At 44.2% G+C, this 20,720-nt stretch overlaps 1 protein-coding gene and 1 non-coding gene across 3 annotated transcripts; both read right to left on the reverse strand.

The window, feature by feature from the left end:
- Positions 1-3,064: 3,064 nt before the first annotated feature.
- TLR8 (toll like receptor 8) lies at positions 3,065-20,438 on the reverse strand. Of its 2 annotated transcripts, XM_081563602.1 has the most exons (4): positions 20,343-20,390; positions 19,934-19,984; positions 14,687-14,751; positions 3,065-8,353 (listed from the first exon to the last, which is right to left on the reverse strand). In XM_081563602.1, the coding sequence occupies exon 4, from the start codon at positions 8,345-8,347 to the stop codon at positions 5,246-5,248; it is 3,102 nt and encodes a 1,033-aa protein (XP_081419728.1). In that variant the 5' UTR covers positions 8,348-8,353; positions 14,687-14,751; positions 19,934-19,984; positions 20,343-20,390; the 3' UTR covers positions 3,065-5,245. The 2 variants fall into 2 exon arrangements, with proteins under 2 accessions (XP_081419728.1, XP_081419729.1); XM_081563603.1 differs by lacking the exon at positions 19,934-19,984 and having other exon boundaries at positions 20,343-20,438.
- Positions 13,300-13,435, reverse strand: LOC145537296 (small nucleolar RNA SNORA51). The gene has a single exon (XR_014076319.1). It is a non-coding gene; the product is annotated as a small nucleolar RNA SNORA51 (small nucleolar RNA).
- Positions 20,439-20,720: the final 282 nt, after the last annotated feature.

Raw genomic sequence — 20,720 nt, forward strand, 5'->3', positions numbered from 1 at the left:
TCTCTCATCTCTAGAGGCCACAGTCTAACGGAAGACCCGTGCGTTAAAAGCACTCTATCCATTTCTCTGTTGTCTTCACAATAAAACTTGTGATCAATGCTAAGATGATAGTCTAGGTGAGATTTGGAGGTTAGGGAACAGCCTCTCTAAGTGAACCTTTCCTGTAGGGTGAGCAGGAGTTAGGAAATTGAAGCCTGGAGGAGGAGGGACCTCAGGGCAGTAGCGCATGTGGAGGTACTGAAGCAAGAGGGTTCGGTATGTTCTCAGCATGAACCAAAGGCTAGTGACGGGGATGCGCAGAGAGGAGGCTGGAGGGGCAGGCAAATGGGAGATTACAGAGTCTCGTATGCCTTGTTTAGGATTAAGATCTTAAATTTAATTCAGTAGTTGCACCTTTCACACGAATCACTGGCTGTTAGAACTGAACTGGAGGGATCAGAGTAGATACCAGCAAGCTAATAAGAGATGCTCGTAGCTTGGATAAGGCATAGTGATGATGGAGACAGAGACGGAGGATGGATGGGAGAGAAATTTAAGAGGTCAAGACTGCTAGATGGGGACTTCCCTGGTGGTCCAGTGGTTAAGACTCTGCTCCCAGTGCAGGGGCCCTGGGTTCGATCCCTGGTCAGAGGACTAGATCCCACATGCCATACCTAAGACCCAGCACAGCCAAGGGGCAAAAAAAAGCAAAACCGCTAGACAAATGGTTGCGTATGGGAGTAAGATGGAGTAGTCGACAGTGAGCCTCAGGTGTCTGGCTTGGGGAAGTGCATCTGAGCTTTCCTACAAATCCAGACATCACTCTAGATCAGCTCTGAGTTTCTGGTATCATCATCACTGAGATAACTGGAGAGTTATACTTAGAAGAGGCCAGGTATAATGTCAAAGGAGAGGAAGACTGGAAAGACAGAGGAGTCTTCTTTTCTCTCCTAGAAATGCAACTCACTAGAAATGAAAAGGCTCAAAAAAATAAAGAGCTTCCCCATGGCAATATTCTGCTATCATAAGTGGGGTTTTTGTTTTTCTCTTTGTACCTCTCATCTCTTTGCACACTGAAGGGACATTTCGAAAGACCATTTTCTCTTTTGGGTCACTGGCAGAGGATGTCCCGTGATGGCCCCTTCTGGTTCAAAACCCAGTTATCCCTCACCTTGTTCCTCCAAGACTACACCGTGATTGCTGAGTGAGACATGGATTGACCAATTTTCCCATTCAAGGGCAGAAGGAGAACACAACTGCGCGACCTTCTTTTGTACTCATGGGAAATAATGGATACCATTATGGCTTTAAGTTCAAGGATAATGAGGGTGGAAACCTGGCCGTATCACTATTATAGCTTTATTAATAGCTGAGAGGGGAATTGCCTTTATTCTTCCAATATTCATAAATGACTTTCTCTTTCACAAGGGCATTTTCAACTTTACGGAGTTCTGAGTAATTTCCAAAGAAGCAAAGCCACAGTTGTTGTTAGGAGTTGAACTGTGTCCTTCCCAAATTTTATGTTGAAGTCGTAACTCCCAGTACCTCAGAGTACGACCTCATTTGGAGGGACTTCCCTGGTGGTCCAGGGGTTAAGACTCCACGTTCCCAATGCAGGGGGCCGGGGTTTGATCCTCAGTCAGGGAACTAGATCCCACATGCTGCAACTAAGACTCTGCGCAGTCAAATAAAATAAATAATAAAAATAAATATTAAAAAAATAAAACACTACTTCTTTCCAAAAAAAAAAGAAGAATATGACCTCATTTGGAAACAGAGCTGTTGCAGATGTTATTGGTTAAAACACACCCATGTTGGAGGAGGGGTGGACCCCTACTCCAATAGGACTAACGTCCTTATAAGAGCAGAGAGACAGAGAGGGAAGGTAGCCATGAAACAATGGAGGCAGAGACCAGTGATGCATCGACAGGCCAAGGAACTCCGAGGATTGCCAGCAACATCAGCAGCTAGAAAAGGCAAAGAAGGACCTTCGGCTACAAGTTTCAGAGGAACCACGGCCCCGTAGACACCCAGATTTCAGACTTCTAGCCCTCAGAACTGTGAGACAATAAACTTTGATTGTTTTAAGCCACCCAGTTTGTGGTACTTTGTTTTGGTGACGCTAGGAAACTAATACAATTGTATTATTAGAAAATCACAGAGAGATCATGTAGTTCATTCTAGAAATGAGGAATTGTGCTCAGAAAGATGGAGCGGAGACTTCCCTGGGGGTCCAGTGGTTAAGATCGGGTGCTCCCAATGCAAGGGGCCCGGGTTTGACCAGGGTGTCAGGGAACTAGATCCCACATGTCACAACTAAGACCAGTAGAGCCAAATAAATTTTTTTTAAAAGGAAAAAAAAGAAACGTGAGTGATTTGCTATGATCAGACCTGGGCATTCTAATTCCTGTGGTTCAGGGTTCTTTACAGAGGCCAACCACCAGAGACCAGTGCCAAACAGGGATTTGGCAAATCGTGACCAGCTCCCCCAAAAAAGAGGAAGACCAAACTGAGCTGATAGAGACGACTTCAGGAGTAGAACAGAAATGCCAGGAGCTTCAGACATGGTGAGGCCATGTTGGAAAAGCTACCGAAAAAAATGGCAAAGAAGAGAAATGAGGCTGTCAGTAGATTCACAGAGTTGTGCAGCCATCACTCTCATGAATTTGAGAATGTGGCCTCACTCCAACAGGACATCCTGCGACCATACACAGTCACTTCCCATCTTCTCTTGGCTCCCCCAGCCCCTGGGGAACCACTTACCCAATTTCTGTCTCTATGGATTTGGCTATTCGGACATTTCCTATAAATGGCATCAGACAACATGTGGTTTCTTATGACTGGCGTCTTCCACTGAGCATCTGGTTTCCAAGGCACAACCATGTTGTCCTGTGTGTCAGTACTTCGTTCCTTTTTAAGGCTGAATAATACTCCAGTGTATGGCGATAGCCCATTTTATTTATCCATTCAACAGCTGATAGATTTTGGGCATTTTGGAACCCACCTTAGGACTCAATACATATTAGTTGTTCAAAAAGCATCTGTCCATTAAGTAGAAATTGTGAATTGAAGGAGATAGGTGAGATAAAGGGATTTTATTTTCTTATGCTCTAATGATTTCCAGTTATTTTCAGGTCAATTTCATAAGGTACCTCTTCAAGATTCATACTACAATTGACAGAAGATCCTATGGACAGATGCAGAGGAACAGAGGGCTAGCAGAGGTGGTAGGGAGTGACATCACTGTTTCACTTAGGAGAACTACATAAAGGGTACCGATACGTAGGCATTCTGATTTTACGTCTTCTGAATAGGAAGTAAGTGAAAGTGAAATCACTCAGTCATGTCCGACTCTTTGCAACTCCATGGACTGTAGCCTACCAGGTTCCTCTGTCCATGGGATTCTCCAGGAAAGAATACTGGAGTGAGTTGCCATTCCCTTCTCCAGGGGATCTTCCCAACCCAGGGATTGAACCCAGGTCTCCTGCATTGCAGGCAGACACTTTACCGTCTGAGCTACCAGGGAAGTCCAATCCCCAGGGAATAGGAAGTAAAGATAGAATTTCTGTGTTAACAATTGTACACACTTCATGAAAATTTTTCCACCTTTGATTTCTATTAAAGGTTTTTTTTTTTTTTCCTAAGGATTCTCCAAAAACCCAGTGTTGGTGGTAATTTTATCTTTTAATCCCACTAGGTTTTACTTATTTTTAAAATTGAACTGTAGTTGATTTACAATGTCATGTTAATTTCTGTATACAGCAAAGTGACAGTTATATACATATACACACTCTTCTTCATATTCTTTTCCATTATGGTTTATCCCAGGACGCTGAATATAGTTCCCCATGCTCTACAGTAGGACTTTGTTGTCCATCTAGTCTAGATGTAATAGTTTGCATATGCTAACCCGTAACTCCCAGTCCATCTCCCCCAGCCCTCCTTGGCAACCACAAGTCTTCTCACTGTCAATGAGTCTGGTTCTGCTCCACAGATAGATCCCTTTGGGTCATATTTCAGATTCCACATATTTCAGTTCTCTGAAATATGGTCATATTTCAGAGGTATAAGTGATACCTCTTTCTGACCTAATTCACTTAGTACAATAATCTCTAGGGCCATCCATGTTACTGCAAGTGGCATTATTTCCTTCTTTTTTTATGGCCGAGTCCATTGTATATATGTACTGCCTCTTCTTTATCCATTCATCTGTCAATGGACATTCAGGTAATTTATTTTATATTATAGATTTACTTCCCTGTGTATTTACTATATGCTCACGATGTGAAATGAAGAATTTTAATAATTAACTTCATGATTTACATCAATGGTGATTGACAGATTACTCCAAATGCTTCTAATTTAGCTGCACACTTAAAAAATGGTTAAGAAGCAAACAAACAAACAAAAAAACTTAACTACCATCCATCTTAGCCTTTAAATGGTATCTAAACCTTAGAAGTGAAATATCATAGCCAGTGTTTATAAAAGTAATTATAAAACAAGGACTAATGCAACTATAACATAATATAACCACATAGCCATGGATATATGATAAATCTAAATAGCAACTTAACATCAGAACTATTATAGTCGCAAAAGTTCTGAGATACTGAAAAGAAGGCACAGCAGGCCAACTATCAAGACGGCCACAGTGATCCCCGCTCCTGGTATTCACCATATACAACCAAGATGGCAGGCTGAGCGAGCTTACCATGACTGCCCACCTTGGTCATAGATTACTTTCCCAGGACTGAGGTGATCACTCCCATGGAGCTGGCAGGGCCGCTGCTTTACTTCTAACAAGCAGAATATGGCCAGAGAATATGGTTATCACTTCCCTGATTGGATCACAAAGATGGCGACTTCCATTGCGTCAGCAACCTGTCTCTCTTGCTGGCTTTCCTGAAGCGAGCTGCCAAGGGGAAGGGTCTGTCCATGTGGCCGGGAACTGAGGGTAGCCTTGGGCCAGCAGCCTAGGGAGAACTCAGTCCTGAAAACCACCACACAAATGTGGGCTCCGAAGTGGATGCTAACCGTAGCAGATGCCTGTGGCCCTGGCTGACAGAGAGATTACAGCCTTTGAGGGGCGCTGAGCCAGAAGTCAAGCCCGGACTCCTGGTCCACAGAGACGATGACACAACAAAGTGTATCATTCTAAGCCATTAAGTTTGGAGTACTCGGTTATACGGCAAGTGACAGCTAAGAACAAAAGGAGCATTGCTGTGCATTTTGACTACGCCTGTGACCCCTGGCTTAACATCAGTTAGTACTGCTTAATGGAATTGACATACAAGTTGTTATACCGTGAATCGTTGGCTGTTAGGACGACATTTTTCAGACTCTGCCAAAACAAGCCTTCCGCCTTGGGGTTGTCAGGCCACTGGAGGATGGAACTCTTGCAGATCCTCTGCCGTAGCCTCAAATACTGTGAATGCTGCAACACTGGCTCCAGCAGAATAAAGACAATCACGTCCATATTCTCCTCCATTAGCCTCTGCAAGGCCAAGTAGAATGCCGTTTTAAAATTCCAGTTTTTGGCATATTTTTTGGTTAAAACAAATATTGTTTTCTTGCTTTGGTTGATGCTCTGCATGAGGTTGTCAATGATGGCTAGACCCGGGTCCCAATCTCTTTCCTCTAAACACAGGAGCACGTTCTTGTCCTCGCTCTCTTCCAGGTGGAAGCGCAGTTCATTGATCACCCAGTCTGTGACAGAAGCATCTTTGGTGTCATAAGAAATGTAAGCATCGTAGAAAGTCTGGGATGTGGACAGAGACCTGTAGCCTTTGACCTTAGCTAAGCACACATGATAGATAAACCAAGCATCCCAGTAAAACCAGTGGTGGGCCAGGGCAGCCAGCATCACTGAGATGGTGACAGAAAAGGTTAAGAAACAGAATATGGCTGCAATGGTATCTGAAACACAAGTGGTGAGGTCTAGACTCACAATGCTCTTGCCTTCCTGATCCCCAGGACTGGCACAAATGACATCTGTCAGTCTGGGAACCCTGACGTTCAGATTTCCGTCCATCCATTCTCGAAAATCTCCGAAGTCACAGGTACAGTCAAAAGGGTTACTCCCTAGTTCCAAAATGGTTAACTTGGTGGCGGTCTTCGTTTCAAACGTGGATCTGTTGAGCATCTTGAGCTGGTTGGAGCTCAAATCGAGGTGTATCAGGCTGCTGGCTCCAGAAAGAAAATCGGATGGCAGGTGGGAAATCCTGTTTCGACTCAGTAGTAGCGTCTCAAGAGAAGATGCAAATGTAGAGAGGCTATTGGTTAAAAAGAACAGCTGGTTTCCACTTAAGTCAAGCAACCTGAGGTGAGGAAAGTATTCCAGTAATGACCAGTTAAAGAAATTTAACATATTATCATTTATATATAGGTCAGTGAGAGTCCTGGGCAAGTTAAGGAAGGCCTGACTGGAGATATGCCGAAGGTTATTATGGGCTAGATCAAGCCGGGTCAGATTGGTGAGATTTTGAAAAATTTGCCAGTACCTGACATCCTGAGCATTCCACAGAAGGTCAAGGCGGTTTCCACTGAAAACTAATTCTCCCAGGGACGCGCTTTTCAGTTGTGTTTCTGTTAAAGTAAAAATGTCATTGTTACTCAAGTTTAAAACTCTCAGGTTAGTTAAATGTTCAATAAATCCTAGACGGTGCGTTACCCCTGCTATTCGGAAATAGTGCGCGTTGTAGCTGAGATCGAGAACTTCTAACAATGGCAGTTCACTGAAAGCAGCATCATCATCAAAGTCTAGTCTGTTGTTTGTCAAATCCAAATACTTGATACCAGACAAAAGTGAAAATTCCGTTCCATTTAACACTTGACCATTGCCATTTGAAGACAGATTTAAACAGGAAATGTTTCCAAAACCTTTAAACTGGTTTACCCCAATAAAGAAAATACTGTTCAAGCTTAAATCTAAGGCATTGCCAAGACGTGAACATTCTGTCTTTATTAAAGGATTGGTGGTATGATAAAAATTCGAATGTGGGTCAAATCGAATATCGGCTGAGCGTCGCTTCAGGATATGACTTTGGAAAGAAGTCCCATTTGCATCATGTTGCTCGGTATCACTGACCAAGGGCGATATTCTGTTTTCTGACAAGTAAATGATTTTCAGGTTGGGGAACCACTGGAAAATGCTAAAATCAATCTGCTTAATAAAGTTAACGCCCAAGTTGATAGTCGTTAAATTTGAGAGGTGCTGCAGGGGCTTGAAATCTTTCATTCTAAGTTCCTGGAACACATAACCTCTTAAATGCAACATCTGGAGAGATACAAGCTTTGAGAAATTTTTGGAAATGTTAATGTACTGAGGATATTTTTTCAGTTCGTAGTTGTAAGATAAATCAAGTATTTCTAAGGAGGGCAATTTTGTCAAAAATTCCCCCGAGGCTATTTCGTCCATTAAATAGTTGAACTCAAGATCCAACACCTTCAGATTGTTCATGTTGTCAAACCAGCTGGCAGGAACCTTCCGGAGCGAAGTGCTAGAGAGGTTTAGGTAGCGAAGTTCGGTCAGGGTTTGAAAAGCAAGAGGGTGTATCTGAATTGAAGCACCTCCTTGGCAAGGTACACAGGGAAATGGAGCGTTAAAACATCTTGGGCAGTTTCCGCTTAAATCTAGCAGTCTTAAATTGCTCAGTTCTTTGAAGTCTTCTTCACTGACGTTTCCGATATGGGTGTTGCTAAGGTAGAGCTCTGTTAGCGAGCTTGGCAGACTGGGTGGCACGCTGTGAAGGGGATTAAAAGATAACGACAGCACTTTCAACTTGGTAAGGTTTTGGAATGCTCCATTTTCTATGGTAAATTTTTTATTACAAGCAAAATAACAGTTCCAGCCCAAATAGAGCCTTTCCAGGTTCCCAAGTCCAGAAGTGTTCTTTTTCGTCAACGTAATTATGTTGTTTTGAATTAGACTAAGTTCTTTCAAAGATTCTGGCAAACCAGCCGGTATTTCTTGTAACTGGTTGTCTTCCAGCAGTAACTCCCTTAGGTGTTTCAGGTTAAGAAATGCCCCGTCTGTAATAGTCATAGCTTTCTTTACAGCAGGATTTCCACTCTGGGACTTGGAATTATGGTTCAGGTTGATTTTAGTCAGATTTTGCAGCCCCTGAAATGATTCATTTGTTATCCATGTGATGAAATTATCAGACAGGTCTAGTTCTGTCACATCTTTGTCCACTGTTTGGGGTACTTCCTGTAATCGACGACTGTTACATTCTGCAATAAAAGAGCCGTTTTTGCTTTTCACATCGCAAGGATAGCTTCGAGGATAACTGGCTTCAGTGAAGAACTCGCAGGAATCAGAGATTAGCAGGAAAAGGCAGGTCAGAAGCAAAAAGTGAAGGGTCATGTTTTCCTAAGGAAAATCAAAGTGGAGTCACAATGTTAGACTGGCAATATTTTCTAGGCATTTCAGGATGAAATTCACAGTGCTTTGACCATACTTTGAATGAGTTTTGAAGTAGGAGTTCTCAGAACAGTTAAAGAAATTGCAGTAAGTTAAGTTCAGAATGATTTTAATTTTTCACCCTGTTCAGCTTCTTGATGTTTAAAGAAGCAAAAGATGAAGCTATCTGAGATGTGATGACAAGAAAACCTGAAAAGCTTTGGCAAAAGCACACATCAAGATGCCTCACCGTCACAGTGGGCCTGATGTTGGATCCTGGCTATGGTTCATTCCAGACCTATAGCACAGCAAGCTGTATGTCTGTTGCTTCAATCTATTAGCATAACTCGAGGAAACTCTGGCCAGCCCCAAGGAGAGTCCAGATCCAGCTTCTACTAGGCCATCCTCCAAGATTTCCAAGCCAGAGTCTCTCTACCTTATCTACACAACCATATATTTTATTGACATTTCCCACAATCTGTCTATACCTCTATGATGGTATGTATCAAATTCTCTCATGTCCCAGCATGACAGGAAAGTGGACACTTTCTGGTTATAATAATAGCAGAGTGTCACGTATTATGCTAAACCTGAACATTTTCTCACCCATGTTTATGCTCCCAACAATACAATGCAATAGGTTCCATTATTATCCATATGTTGTAAGTGAGACTCAAACTCAGAGACTTAATTAACTTTCAGAAGGATAATATACTGCAGAGGTGAGACGAGTCCATCGGATTCCAACATGGTGCTTTTAACCACTAACTATCATGCTACACAATCTCATTTTGAAATCTTTATGTTAGAATACATCTTCAAATGTAGACAACACTCAAAAAGTTTTTTGTAGGGAGGCTACCACTTATAGATCCCTTATCATACAAACACTGGTATTAATAGCCATTCTTTTGCTTTTGTAAATTTTTGTGAACAAGACGTGACGTTTAATGTTTTTGTACGTACTCTGTAATGTTTAGTCGAGTGTCTCACTTTCTGCGATTCTTCCTTAACGGGGGGCTGAAAATACTACTTTGGTAATTATACAAAGCAATGAAAAGATTAATGTGATTGGTATAATCAAGGGTTATAGTTTTAAAAAAAAGACTCAAAATCGTATTTCACTGGGTGTGGAGACCAATCTTTACTAAACTGTATTTTTCACTAAAATCCAACTCATCTCCTTAGTGTGAGTTACACCAAGTACGTGCTTTCTTTTTAAATTCTTCTAAAATTAAGGGTTAGTGAACTAACAGTCACTAATGTACCCTTCCTATGATATAAAAAACTTTCATATGGATGTTGAGAATTCTGAGGATCAATAATTATTGCCCATTCATAAGAGCCAAGGAAAAGCCAGCTCCTTATGAGATGAAAGTTCAAGTGAAACAGAACTTGCAAGCATTTTCAGTTACCTATAGTTATTTCCAAATACAGCACCATCAAAGTGCCACTGTTTAATGTTTAGCTTTTACTGAAAGAAAGCCTGGCTTTACATGGGGTAGGTAGAATTGTAGGGCAATCCCTATGACCTTTGCCCCCTGGTATTTCTCCTGTAATTACATTATGTGACAAAAAGATTATCTAAATGGGCCTAATCTAATCATACATGCATGCCAAAGCCGCTTCTGTCCTGTCCGACTCTTTGCGACCCCATGGACTGTAGCCTGCCAGGCTCCTCTGTCCAAGGGATTCTGCAGGCAAGAATACTGGAGTGGGTTGCCATTTCCTTCTCCAGGAGATCTTCCTGACCCAGGGATCAAACCCATGTCTCTTTATGTCTCCTGCATTGGCAGGTGGGTTTGTTACCACTAGCGCCACTACGCCTTTAAAACCAGACTGTTTTCTGTGGCTAGTGGCCAAGGGAAGCATCAGAGGGATGGGAAGCCAGAGAAGAAATGGACACATCACTGCAGACTTGAAGCTGGAGGGGTGGGTCTCTGGCAAAGAATGTAGGCATCCTGTGAAAGCTGAGAGTGGCTCCCTGTTGACAGCAAGGAAATGGGGGCCCTGATCTGACAACCCAAAGAACTAAAATTGAGGGACAGCCCAAATGAACTTGGAAATGACTCCTAAGCCAGAATCTAGTTGATAAGAGTCCAGCTGGCCAACACCTTGACTTGAGTCTCATGAGACCTAGAGCAGAAAATGCACTTAAGCCCACCCAGTCTCTAATGCCCAGAAATTTAAGCTAATAAATGAGCATTGTTTGAAGGGTTTAAACATGGGGGATATTTGTTATGTGGCAATGGAAAACTAATACATCTAGAAAACATGTGTGAAAAGATGCTTCATGGCTTCAAAATATGCAGCTTTTGCGGAATCCACCCCGGGTCTCCAAGTTCAACGTCTCCGTTGAGAGAGACACATATGCCAAGAGGGTAATGAACCTTGGGGAAGCAAGGAACTTGGGTGGGTGACCCAGACAATACTGTGTTTGCTTGTCACCTAAGCAGATCTCAGCCTATGTGATTTTCAAGTGTGAACATCGCTAGATTTGGAAGTCACTTCCTGACTCTTTCTTGTCATTTTCTAGCTAGTGGGTAGCCTTGGGGGCAGTGCTAGTGTTAAAGAACCCGCCTCCCAATGCAGGAGACATAAGACACTCGGGTTTCATCCCTGGGTCAGGAAGATCTCCTGGAGCAAGGAATGGCAACCCATTCCAGTATTCTTCCCTGCAGAATCCCATGGACAGAGGAGCCTGGCAGGCTGCAGTCCATGGGGCCGCACAGAGTTGGACACGCCTGAAACAATTTAGAAGGCATGCACGCACAGATTATTAGTTAACTCACTGGCATAAATGAAACACAACCCCATTACAAGAGCTCAGTGGTGACACAAAGAAGTGAGACTAGAAGAGCCTTAAAACAGGAGGATTTCACCTCTTCATGGAGGCTGGGAAAGGTTTCCCTGAGGAAGTGAAACTTGAGCTGTGATTTTCAGGTTGATTTGGCATGAAGAAGATGGAAAGATGTCAAAAGCATGTCTCAGCATATGCAAAGGCCCTGCGAGCATTCCTTTGAGTTTCTCACGGTGCCTCCACAGGAGCCCTGGACAGCAAACAGGAGGGGTGTGGTGTGGGCCAGAGACAAAGCACAGCAGGTTTCAAGTCCTCAAAGCCCACTGAGACCTGTGGGGAACTGCTTGCAATAGCAGGACTCAGAATAGGAAGTAGGGCCAAGAGGACCGGAAGGGCGTGTGAGAGGCCATGTGGGCAGAGATCCTCAGCACCTCCATGTCACTACAATCAGAAGACCCTTCTCAGGCCTCATCTGAACGAGCATGTGAATGCAAGGGACTGAAAGAAATCACGGATGTAAGAATCCACGAGTGTGGAGTCTGATCTTGATCTGAGGAGCAATGCAAGCCTCTGAGGGTTTTAAGCAGGGTGGGGCCATGCTCAGTATTCTACAGCAGTCTCTGGCAAGAGGGCACAGACCTTCAGGAGAGTGTATTTTTCACTGATTCTACTGTGTAGGTGAGGCTGTAGGGAATCAAGTATTCCTATATTTTCCTTGGAGGGGTCTAAATTAGGGCCACCTCTAAGGCGGAGAGAAATTTGTAATATCTATCAAAATTAGAGATACATACTTAGAACTTAACAATTTCAATTCTAGAAGTAGACCACAAGAGAGACCTTCGCATACACAAACGCCTATCTACAAGGATATTCCATGCAGAGCTGTCAGCAATAGCAAAAGATTGGAAATAATCTGGATGCCTATGAGTTGTGCTCTGGTTAAATAAAACAAGATGTTATAGTCATAAAATGGAATACTATACAGCCATTAAAAAGGAAAAGGTAGCTCTACATTCATTCAAAAATATTTACTAAGCATATACTTTATTGGGGGGAATATAGGAATGAACAAAACAGATGAAAATATCTGCCCATTTGGAGCAGTATGTTAGATGGTGGAAAGTACTAGGGAGAAAATGATGGGAAAGGGGATGGTCATGTAGACTGTCCCTCAGTTGGGATGCATCTGATGTCTTTGTTAGGATTAGACTGGGGTAATGGGTTTGGGGGAGGGCAATCACAGAGCTCAAAGGCCACTCGAGCCACAGCTCAGCAATGGCACATACATGATTTTCATTGTTGGTATGGAGCTTGATCACCTGGCTGAGGTAGTGCCTGTCAGCTTCCTGTTATAGATTAATAAATAATACAAAACAAATATTTTTAAAAAGTCTCCTAGGGAGCAGGTGGCAAGGCAAGCTGGTTGCAGACTCTTCCCTTCATGCAGTACACAGAGTACTGTTAATAGGTGAGACATTTCTATGTGGTTACTTGGGTGGGGGTGGGGTGGGGGTGTCCCCAGGACAGGATGGTGCTGTGCAGCCTCCCTAGCCTCAGGTTAACTCCTCAACATGTGATTCCAAACTTAATTATCACACAACACTGAGCAATTGAGGAGAAAAGCCTCTAGGTGGCGCTGGAGACCACAAGAAGAGCCCTTTGACGCTTGAGGCTGCATATTGAAGCATCAATACTTTGGCCACCTGATGCAAAGAGCTGACTCATTGGAAAAGACCCTGATGCCTGGAAAGATTGAGGGCAAGAGAAGAAGGGGACGACAGAGGATGAGATGCTTGGATGGCGTCACCAACTCAACGGACATAAAGTTTGAGCAAACTCCGGGAGACGGTGAAGGACAGGGAAGCCTGGTGTGCTGCAGTCCACGGGGTCACAAAGACTCGGACACAACTGAGTGACGGAAGAGCACCACCATGGCCTCCCAGAGAATCTGAAGCAACTTAGGGGCTAGGCCACGGAAATGAGCAGAATACGGCAGAGAGGATTTCTAAGTGAAGAGCTTGAGGTTCCTAACTCCAGCCTCCCAAAAGAGTGTCCTGAGGTAAAAACAGGATTTGACAAATTCCAAATAATTTCTTTTTTTCTTTTTTTTTTTCCTCCATGTCTCCCCATTCACAATACAGACCAGGTAAAGGGCCTGCCTGGGCTGAGGTGTATATGGGGTGGGTTTACTCTGCCTCCTCTTTCTATACAGTCAGTGTAAGTACACAGCCTGTGGTAAGCATCAGGAGGCCCAAATAATTTCTATTTGAAGAGAAGTACATGGATGGGAGGAGAAGGCAATGGCACCCCACTCCAGTACTCTTGCCTGGAAAATCCCATGGACAGAGGAGCCTGGTAGGCTACAGTCCATGGGGTCACTAAGAGTTGGACACGACTGAGTGACTTCACTTTCACTTTTCCCGTTCGTGCACTGGAGAAGGAAATGGCAACCCACTCCAGTATTCTTGCCTGGAGAATCCCAGGGATGGCAGAGCCTGGTGGGCTGCCGTCTATGGGGTCGCACAGAGTCGGACACGACTGAAGCGACTTAGCAGCAGCAGCAGCAGCAGCACATGGATGGGAAGAGTGGGAGGTAGGAAGTAGGCAACTAGCAAAGATCTTAAAGAGAAAACCCGATAGTTCAAGCCTCTCCACCTACCTCAGGGCCTCAGAGAGGCAAAACGGACTGCAAATGCTCATCATCCATAGAGTGTACCCTAGCTCACAACATCCAATGGCCTCTGAGGTGAGAGGGCAGAGCCTAAAGCCCTGGGCAGCAAAAGTCCCACCTCTGTAGCCAAGTTCTTCCTCTTAGTCACACCCATGCCTCTGGCTTACAAAAGTCTTGGCTCCAAAAGGACCTCAAAGGGAACCAAATCCCAGAGAACTAAGAAGGGTACTCGAGAGAATTTACTCCCTTAGTGAATAAATGAATAATAAATAATGAAAAAAACCATTCAGCCTGGCAGAAGAAAAATGGTAACTATGCAAATAAAATAGAGAAATGGCAACTACGCGGAAGAAAAAAAAGAGAAATAGCAACTCTGAAAATAGGAGGGAAAGGGTCAATTATGCAAACAGGAAAGTAAAACTATGCAAATAAAGCTGAGAGAGAGGGACAGACAGAGACAGAGAGAGACATTTCTGTTGTTTGAGGCTAACAGCTGAAGGTACCCATTAAAGTAAGAGCAAAGGGTTAGGATTCTACAAGGTGAGAAAGGGCATTAAGAGGAGACCACAGCAGACAACGGACTGTGTATGAACTTGAGGAAGACAGAAAGCAGATGGATGAGTGGTATGTGGCACAGCAGAGCGAAGAAGGGCTAAAGCTGACCAGAGTGAGGTCAATTCATAGCACACAAGCCCACAAAAGACTCGGGAGCTGCAGACAGCAGTCACAGTGGAGTCACCAGTGGAGTGCCAGGTGGGGCTGCACAAAGGATGGGCTGGAAGTCTGTATGAGAAGTTAGACCCCTCCTAATTCCCTCCCTGAGACTTACTACCTTGAAAGGTTGAATCCAGAGCCTTGGGTTCAGGAATTCAGGCACCAAGTGAAGGCAGCGGCGAACTGTCACAAAGCAAACAGGAGGGTTAAAGCACCATGTCTCTCTGGAGTGCAGATCCCTGTTCTCTTTCCTCCTCTGGCTCTGGGGCCCCTGACATCCACCTGGTTCATAAATGCTCCACTCCACCCCCCAAGCAGGAGACTGGAGCACCTCATCAGGAAAATGGAAAGGCACAGTAGCAGGGTCACAGTAGCAAAAATTAAGAGGACGCCCAAAAAGGTAGTCATCAAGATGAAAATAGTTTACAAAAAAATGAAAGCTCCTGATAGACCATATATCAGTATGAAATAATGACAGAATCGGACTCTGCCTGCGCCATGCAGTAAGTCCCCTGCCTTCCCCCATCCCGGCTCTGGTTCCAAGAAAACTCACTTTACCAAAATAGGCCCCCAGCCTGTGGGCTAGAGTTCCTCACTATGACTTAAAAATAGAATGCTAAAATATTATGTGTCCTGACTGCCAAGCTGTTGGGGACCCTACCTGCCTGAAATTCTGCACCCAAAGCTAGGGCCTCACTCCCCTCACCCTAGCCCTGACCCTGCACCACAAAAGAGACCTGTGATCACAGTGGTGTACCCAGCCTGGAAGTTTGCTCCCATCCTAGGCTGGGACCCATCGTTTGGAAGGCCTGTCCTTGCAACTGAAACTTCTCATCAGCTGTTTGGGGCTCCACACTTGAGTACGAAATAACGGTCAGCACCAGTCACCTGGCATTTACCCAGCATCAAAGAGAGATGCACACAGGCAAAAAAAAAAAAAAAAAAGGAAAATCACAGACATAGGAATTGGTAGAATCACGTCTTCTGGTCACCAGGACAGTGGCTGATGGTTTATATCTTGAACGTAGGTCCTGTCTTATACGGGTGCTTAATAATCTCTCTGCAGTTCTGAAATCCTTAAAAATCTGAGCACCAGAAGATTTGGGGGGGGGTTCCTAACTTATTTGACAGCAAAAGCTGATCCGAACTGAGCTAAGGCTAGTAAAAGTTTTATTTATCCACTTATGGGAGCTCTCTGGTTTCAGAGCGGAAATTATCACGTGCGTGATCGTCAGGGCAGCTGTGGACCCATCTAAAGTGTTTTATAATAAATCCTCTATGTACTATGATGGCATCACCAACTCAATGGACGTGAGTTTGAGCAAGCTCCGGGAGATGGTGAAGGACAGGGAAGTTTGGAGTGCTGCAGTCCATGGGGTCGCAAAGAGTCGGACATGACTGAGTGACTGAACAACAAAACTACCTTCTCTCGCTACAGTGCAAATTCTGAACTTTGACACAATTCTAGCCTACAGGTTTCAGGCAATGGATTGTGATTCAATAATTAAATCTCCTTCACTGGAAACCTATTAGCAGTTCCTGAACTGTGCTTGGCATACGTCAGATCAGAAAAGAGAACGTGGTTGTCGACAGCACCGAGTTACAACTTTGTGGGCCTGAGATGCTTTGGCCTTTACCGGCCTCTTCCTCCATAAACAAAAAATAAAAATTCGTAAAAAATTATATGTTATGACCACATTGGCATAAAGACAAATATAACCCAGACTGGAATATATTCACTCTTCTGCAGATTTTAAAAACAACTAAAGTCTTTGCTTAAAGTGTCATGGGCCCAAGGCCTTGTGTCTTTTCTGACCAAAGAGAGTCTGCCCCTGGTTGTCAATGATGGTATCCTGGGGCTCAGACCAGGTCCCGGGAAAGTAGTCAAGATAAATAGGAGATACTTGCTGAAAAGTAAGGCAAGTATTAGGTTGGGAGAGGCTGAAGGGGAGGCCTAGGGTTGAGTGGAAGTGGCAGAATAGAGGACAGAAAAGGACAGTGTTGCAGGTTGAATCATGTCACCCCAAATGATATGTTGACATTTTAGCCTCTCCATGTGAATGTGACTATGTTTGGAAATAGGGTCTCAGTAGTGGGAATCAAGCTAAGGTGAGGTCATACTTAGACTTGTTCAGCTGCTAAGCTGTATCCGACTCTTTTGCAACCTTATAAACTGTAACTCGCCAGGCTCCTCTGCCCGTGGGATTTCCCAGGCAAGGATACTGGAGTGGGTTACCATTTCCTTCTCCAGGGTATCTTCCCCACCCAGGGATCAAAATTGTGTATCCTGCCCTGGCAGGCAGACTCTACCACCGAGCCACTAGGGAAGCCCCATACTAGACTCGAATGGGCCCTCATCCAATGACTGCTATTCTGCTAAGAAGAGGGAAATTTGGACACAGAGAAGGGAAGAGAGCCATGTGGAGATGGAGACAGAGACCGGAGTGATGTGTCTACAAGCCAAGGAACATCAAGGATTGCCAGCCACCACCAGAAGCCGGGGAGAAAGGCACAGCTCAGATTTTCCCTCACAGCCTCCAAGAAGGAAGCAACCTTGTTGATAACACCTGGATTTCAGGCTTTTGGCTTCCGCAATTGGTAGAGGAAACATTTCTGTTGTTGTGAGTCGTCCAGTCGGTGGTAGCCCCAGGAAACAGAGAGGAAGAGCAGAGAGCAGGGGAATCAGAGCTGACCAGCGGAGCCCATGGCTGAGACAAGTTCGAGCTGCTAGACACAGCTCTTTGGCTGCAGCAGTGAGCTCTCTGCACAGCACACCCTGCCGACGAAGGTCCAGTCTACACGGTCTCCCTGTGTGTTGCTTTGGAATACCCAGTGGGAAAAAAAATCAAGAACCCATTTCTTTAAAGAAAGCATATGAATCACACACAACAAAAGAAATTTGCTTCACGTCCCACTCCATGCTGAATAAAGCATTGCTCGCTATCGAAGCAGTCATTTCACAACTGTTTTCCTGGTTTCCACAGCAAATCAGTTCTCTGGTTGGGTCCATGGTGTACGATAATCCAGTCCTCTTTTTCCCTCATAGCTCAGTTGATAAAGAATCAGCCTGCAGTGCAGGAGACCTGGGTTGGGAAAATCCCCTGGAGAAGGGAATGGCAATCCACTCCAGTATTCTTGCCTGGAGAATCCCATGGACAGAGGAGCCTGGTAGGCTACAGTCAATGGGGTTGCAAGAGTTGGACATGACTTAGCAACTAAACCAGCACTACCACCCCATCCTAGGCTGCAAGCAGGTATGTCACGAAAATGCCCCCTCCCACCTCTCTCTTCTGGTGAGCTCCTGGTGGCTCAGATGGTGAAGAGTCTGCCTGCAATGCAGGAGACCCAGGTTCACTTCCTGGGTTGGGAAGATCCTCTGGAGAAGGAAATGGCAACCTACTCCAGTATTCTTGCCTGGAGAATCCCAAGGAGAGAGGAGCCTGATTTCATACACATAAAAATATGAAAAGTTATGCTATTTGAAATCCAGCAAATATGGTAGCACACATTTGTTGAGTGCTTTATCGCGAAGCAAACACTGGGAGCGCAAATCATGTATTTTCTTGTCTGATCTTCATAAAAATCAGTGAGGTGGGTGCTGTCATAAGCCCTCATTTTACAGACATGGAGCCTGAGATTCAGAGGCTCATTTACCCAAGGTCAATCAGATGGTAGGCGGCAGAGCGGAAACTGAGTCTAGAGGTACCCACGTAGGTTACAAGTTGGTACCAAGCAAAGATCTGGTTTCAGTTATCAGCAGAAACACCACAGCCATACATGGAACCTTCTGGACTTAAATGGCTGGGGGTATTACCCACCTTGCCTTTCCACTGATACCATAGAGCACTTATAGGTGCTCTGTAATTCCATAGAACAACTGGAAATCCACTGATTCTAGACATATTAGCCAACGAGTGGCTATTAACAATCATCTGAAAAATCAACCCAGTCTGTACTAGGTAATGTTGACCCAGAACCATGGGTTACACATTTCCATGTACTGTCTCTATAGCCCTGAAGAGTTATAAATTGGGAGTGATAATTTAAAAAACAATAAATCCCTCAGCACTGTTCAATAGGTCAGCTGAACTCAAATGATATTTCACTGGAATGACATCCCCCTCGATTGACCCCAGAGGTGACGCTGAGATGCACTTACAAATAATATCCAACTGAGTTTCCAAGGCTGACCCTGGGTCGTGACACCCTCCCATGTCAGACATACCTTGATACTCTGTCAGTCTGGGTTTCCACAGGACTGACTTCTCTCTCATCAACTCCTGTGCACTTTTTAGGATTATCACATGAAAGAATGAAAAGCAGAAAGAAGAGTGGACAACATCAAGTGTCCCTGCCCTGATCCACAGCCTCAGCTTTTTGGACAAGGTATACATGGAACTTTTATTTTGCTTTCTGGAATCAAGCTGAAAGGCTAATGAATAAGCTTCAGGTCTTCCTAGAGGCTCTGTCAGTCCCACTCCCAAAAGTCTGTGCTCCTGGCAGAAAAGACTAAATGGGATGTTCAGATGCTTCCCTAAGGCAGTGGTCCTTGACTCTGGCTTCATGCAGCGATACCTGGGAAGTTGAAAAGCTACCAATGCCCAGGCCCACTCCAGAGATGCTGATTCTATTAGTCTGCAGTTCAGCCTGGACAGGGGGATTTTTTAAAGTTCACTCTGTGATTCTGACACATAGTCAAGCCTAAGAACCTCTACTCTTGAGACCAGGAGTCAGCGAGGTCCTTGCCTTCTACCCACCACCAATGACAGGGAGGTGGGGCATTTTTGCAAGTTGAGTTTGATTTTATTCTAGTATCATTTTCTTATAATGCAATTATATTGGCTATCACAACAGTTTGCAAATATCAAGTCGAAATGGGATAAGTTTAAATGCAATTCCCTATATATCATTGGCCCTGCTGGCCTAATTCCTTCTGAGCTCTTGCAGTCATTTTGAAAAGCATCAGAGAATTTCAGGGCAGACTTAATTTACTTTCAAGATCTATAATGGGCAGTCACCGGATATAAAAAAAAATGAACTTCAAGAACTTACATATGTTAAATAGTGGTAAAAAATAACTCCAAGAACTTTAATAGGCACTAAATGATCATGGAAAAAATATACGAAGGTAAACATTGGATGAGATTCTCTGGAAATCAGTCTTTGCAATGGTGCTTAAATCGCATTCAATTTTCGAGCAAATACACGATTTTTAACAATCGTTAAGTTTTTCAACCTGACAGTTCTTGACAGTAACAAAAACTTGCCACTTTCTATGTCTAAACACTACAGAAGATAATTATAGCAACAGTAACATCTTCACTTAAACACTCTGAACAAGAAAACGTAGATATACTGAATTCACCTGAAGCTCCTGGAGATGAAGTTCGGGCTTTGCCAGGCACCAGCAAGCGACCTGAGTGAACAAAGAGAGCCTGTCCTTTGCTGTAGAAACGGCAAAGAACAAACACCTCCCCTCCAGCCTTTTGGCTCTAGATGAGAATACTATTTGTGGCAGGACCAGATCAATTCCTAACTTGGAATTTGCTTCTTTTCCTCTTGAAAATGCTAAGACCACTACATTGGATTTCTGACATTTCCTGCACACCACACCACTCCACCTACACTCAGAGCTGCTCCAAGACTTCGCCTTTTGATGCTCATCTGCCCGTTCACTACTTCTTTGGTCACAGTATTGGCCACCAAACCCTGTTTCATGGCCAGAAATCCTCTATTTTGTTGGAAAGCTTTGTTAAAAGAATAAAGGGGCTTACCGCGCCTCTGGTGTTGTCCTAACTGCTCATTCTAGAACCTGCAGTGCTGCCGAGTGGCAATCTCTGGGCTGTTGGGTGTATGCGCACAAAGAAACTAACCAACTTCCTAAAACTGGCTGCTTTACCAGCAGCAGAACCTCGCCTACGGTTTGCAGAAGCTTATATGGGAAGAAGGGAACTCGTGATTTCTCAACTGTTGCCAAATCATTTATTGACTAGGCTATACAATTTCAAAACTGAAGTGGAGGGGGTGGAAAAAAGGCATTTATAAAATAATCTAAATATAACCCAATCCAGATTGACCTGGTGCATTTTTGTGAGTTTGGGTTTATTTGTTTGCCCGGGTGGGTGGGTGGGTGGTGGCTGCAAGGATCCCCA

The sequence above is a fragment of the Giraffa tippelskirchi genome, chromosome X (genome assembly GCF_054371585.1).
Source record: "Giraffa tippelskirchi isolate mGirTip1 chromosome X, T2T-mGirTip1v1.2.pri, whole genome shotgun sequence".
NCBI lineage: Eukaryota > Metazoa > Chordata > Mammalia > Artiodactyla > Giraffidae > Giraffa > Giraffa tippelskirchi.

What these genes read in the sequence shown, in the direction of transcription:
- TLR8 (XM_081563603.1), bottom strand. Translation starts at nt 8,347, where the DNA reads ATGACCCTTCACTTTTTGCTTCTGACCTGCCTTTTCCTGCTAATCTCT.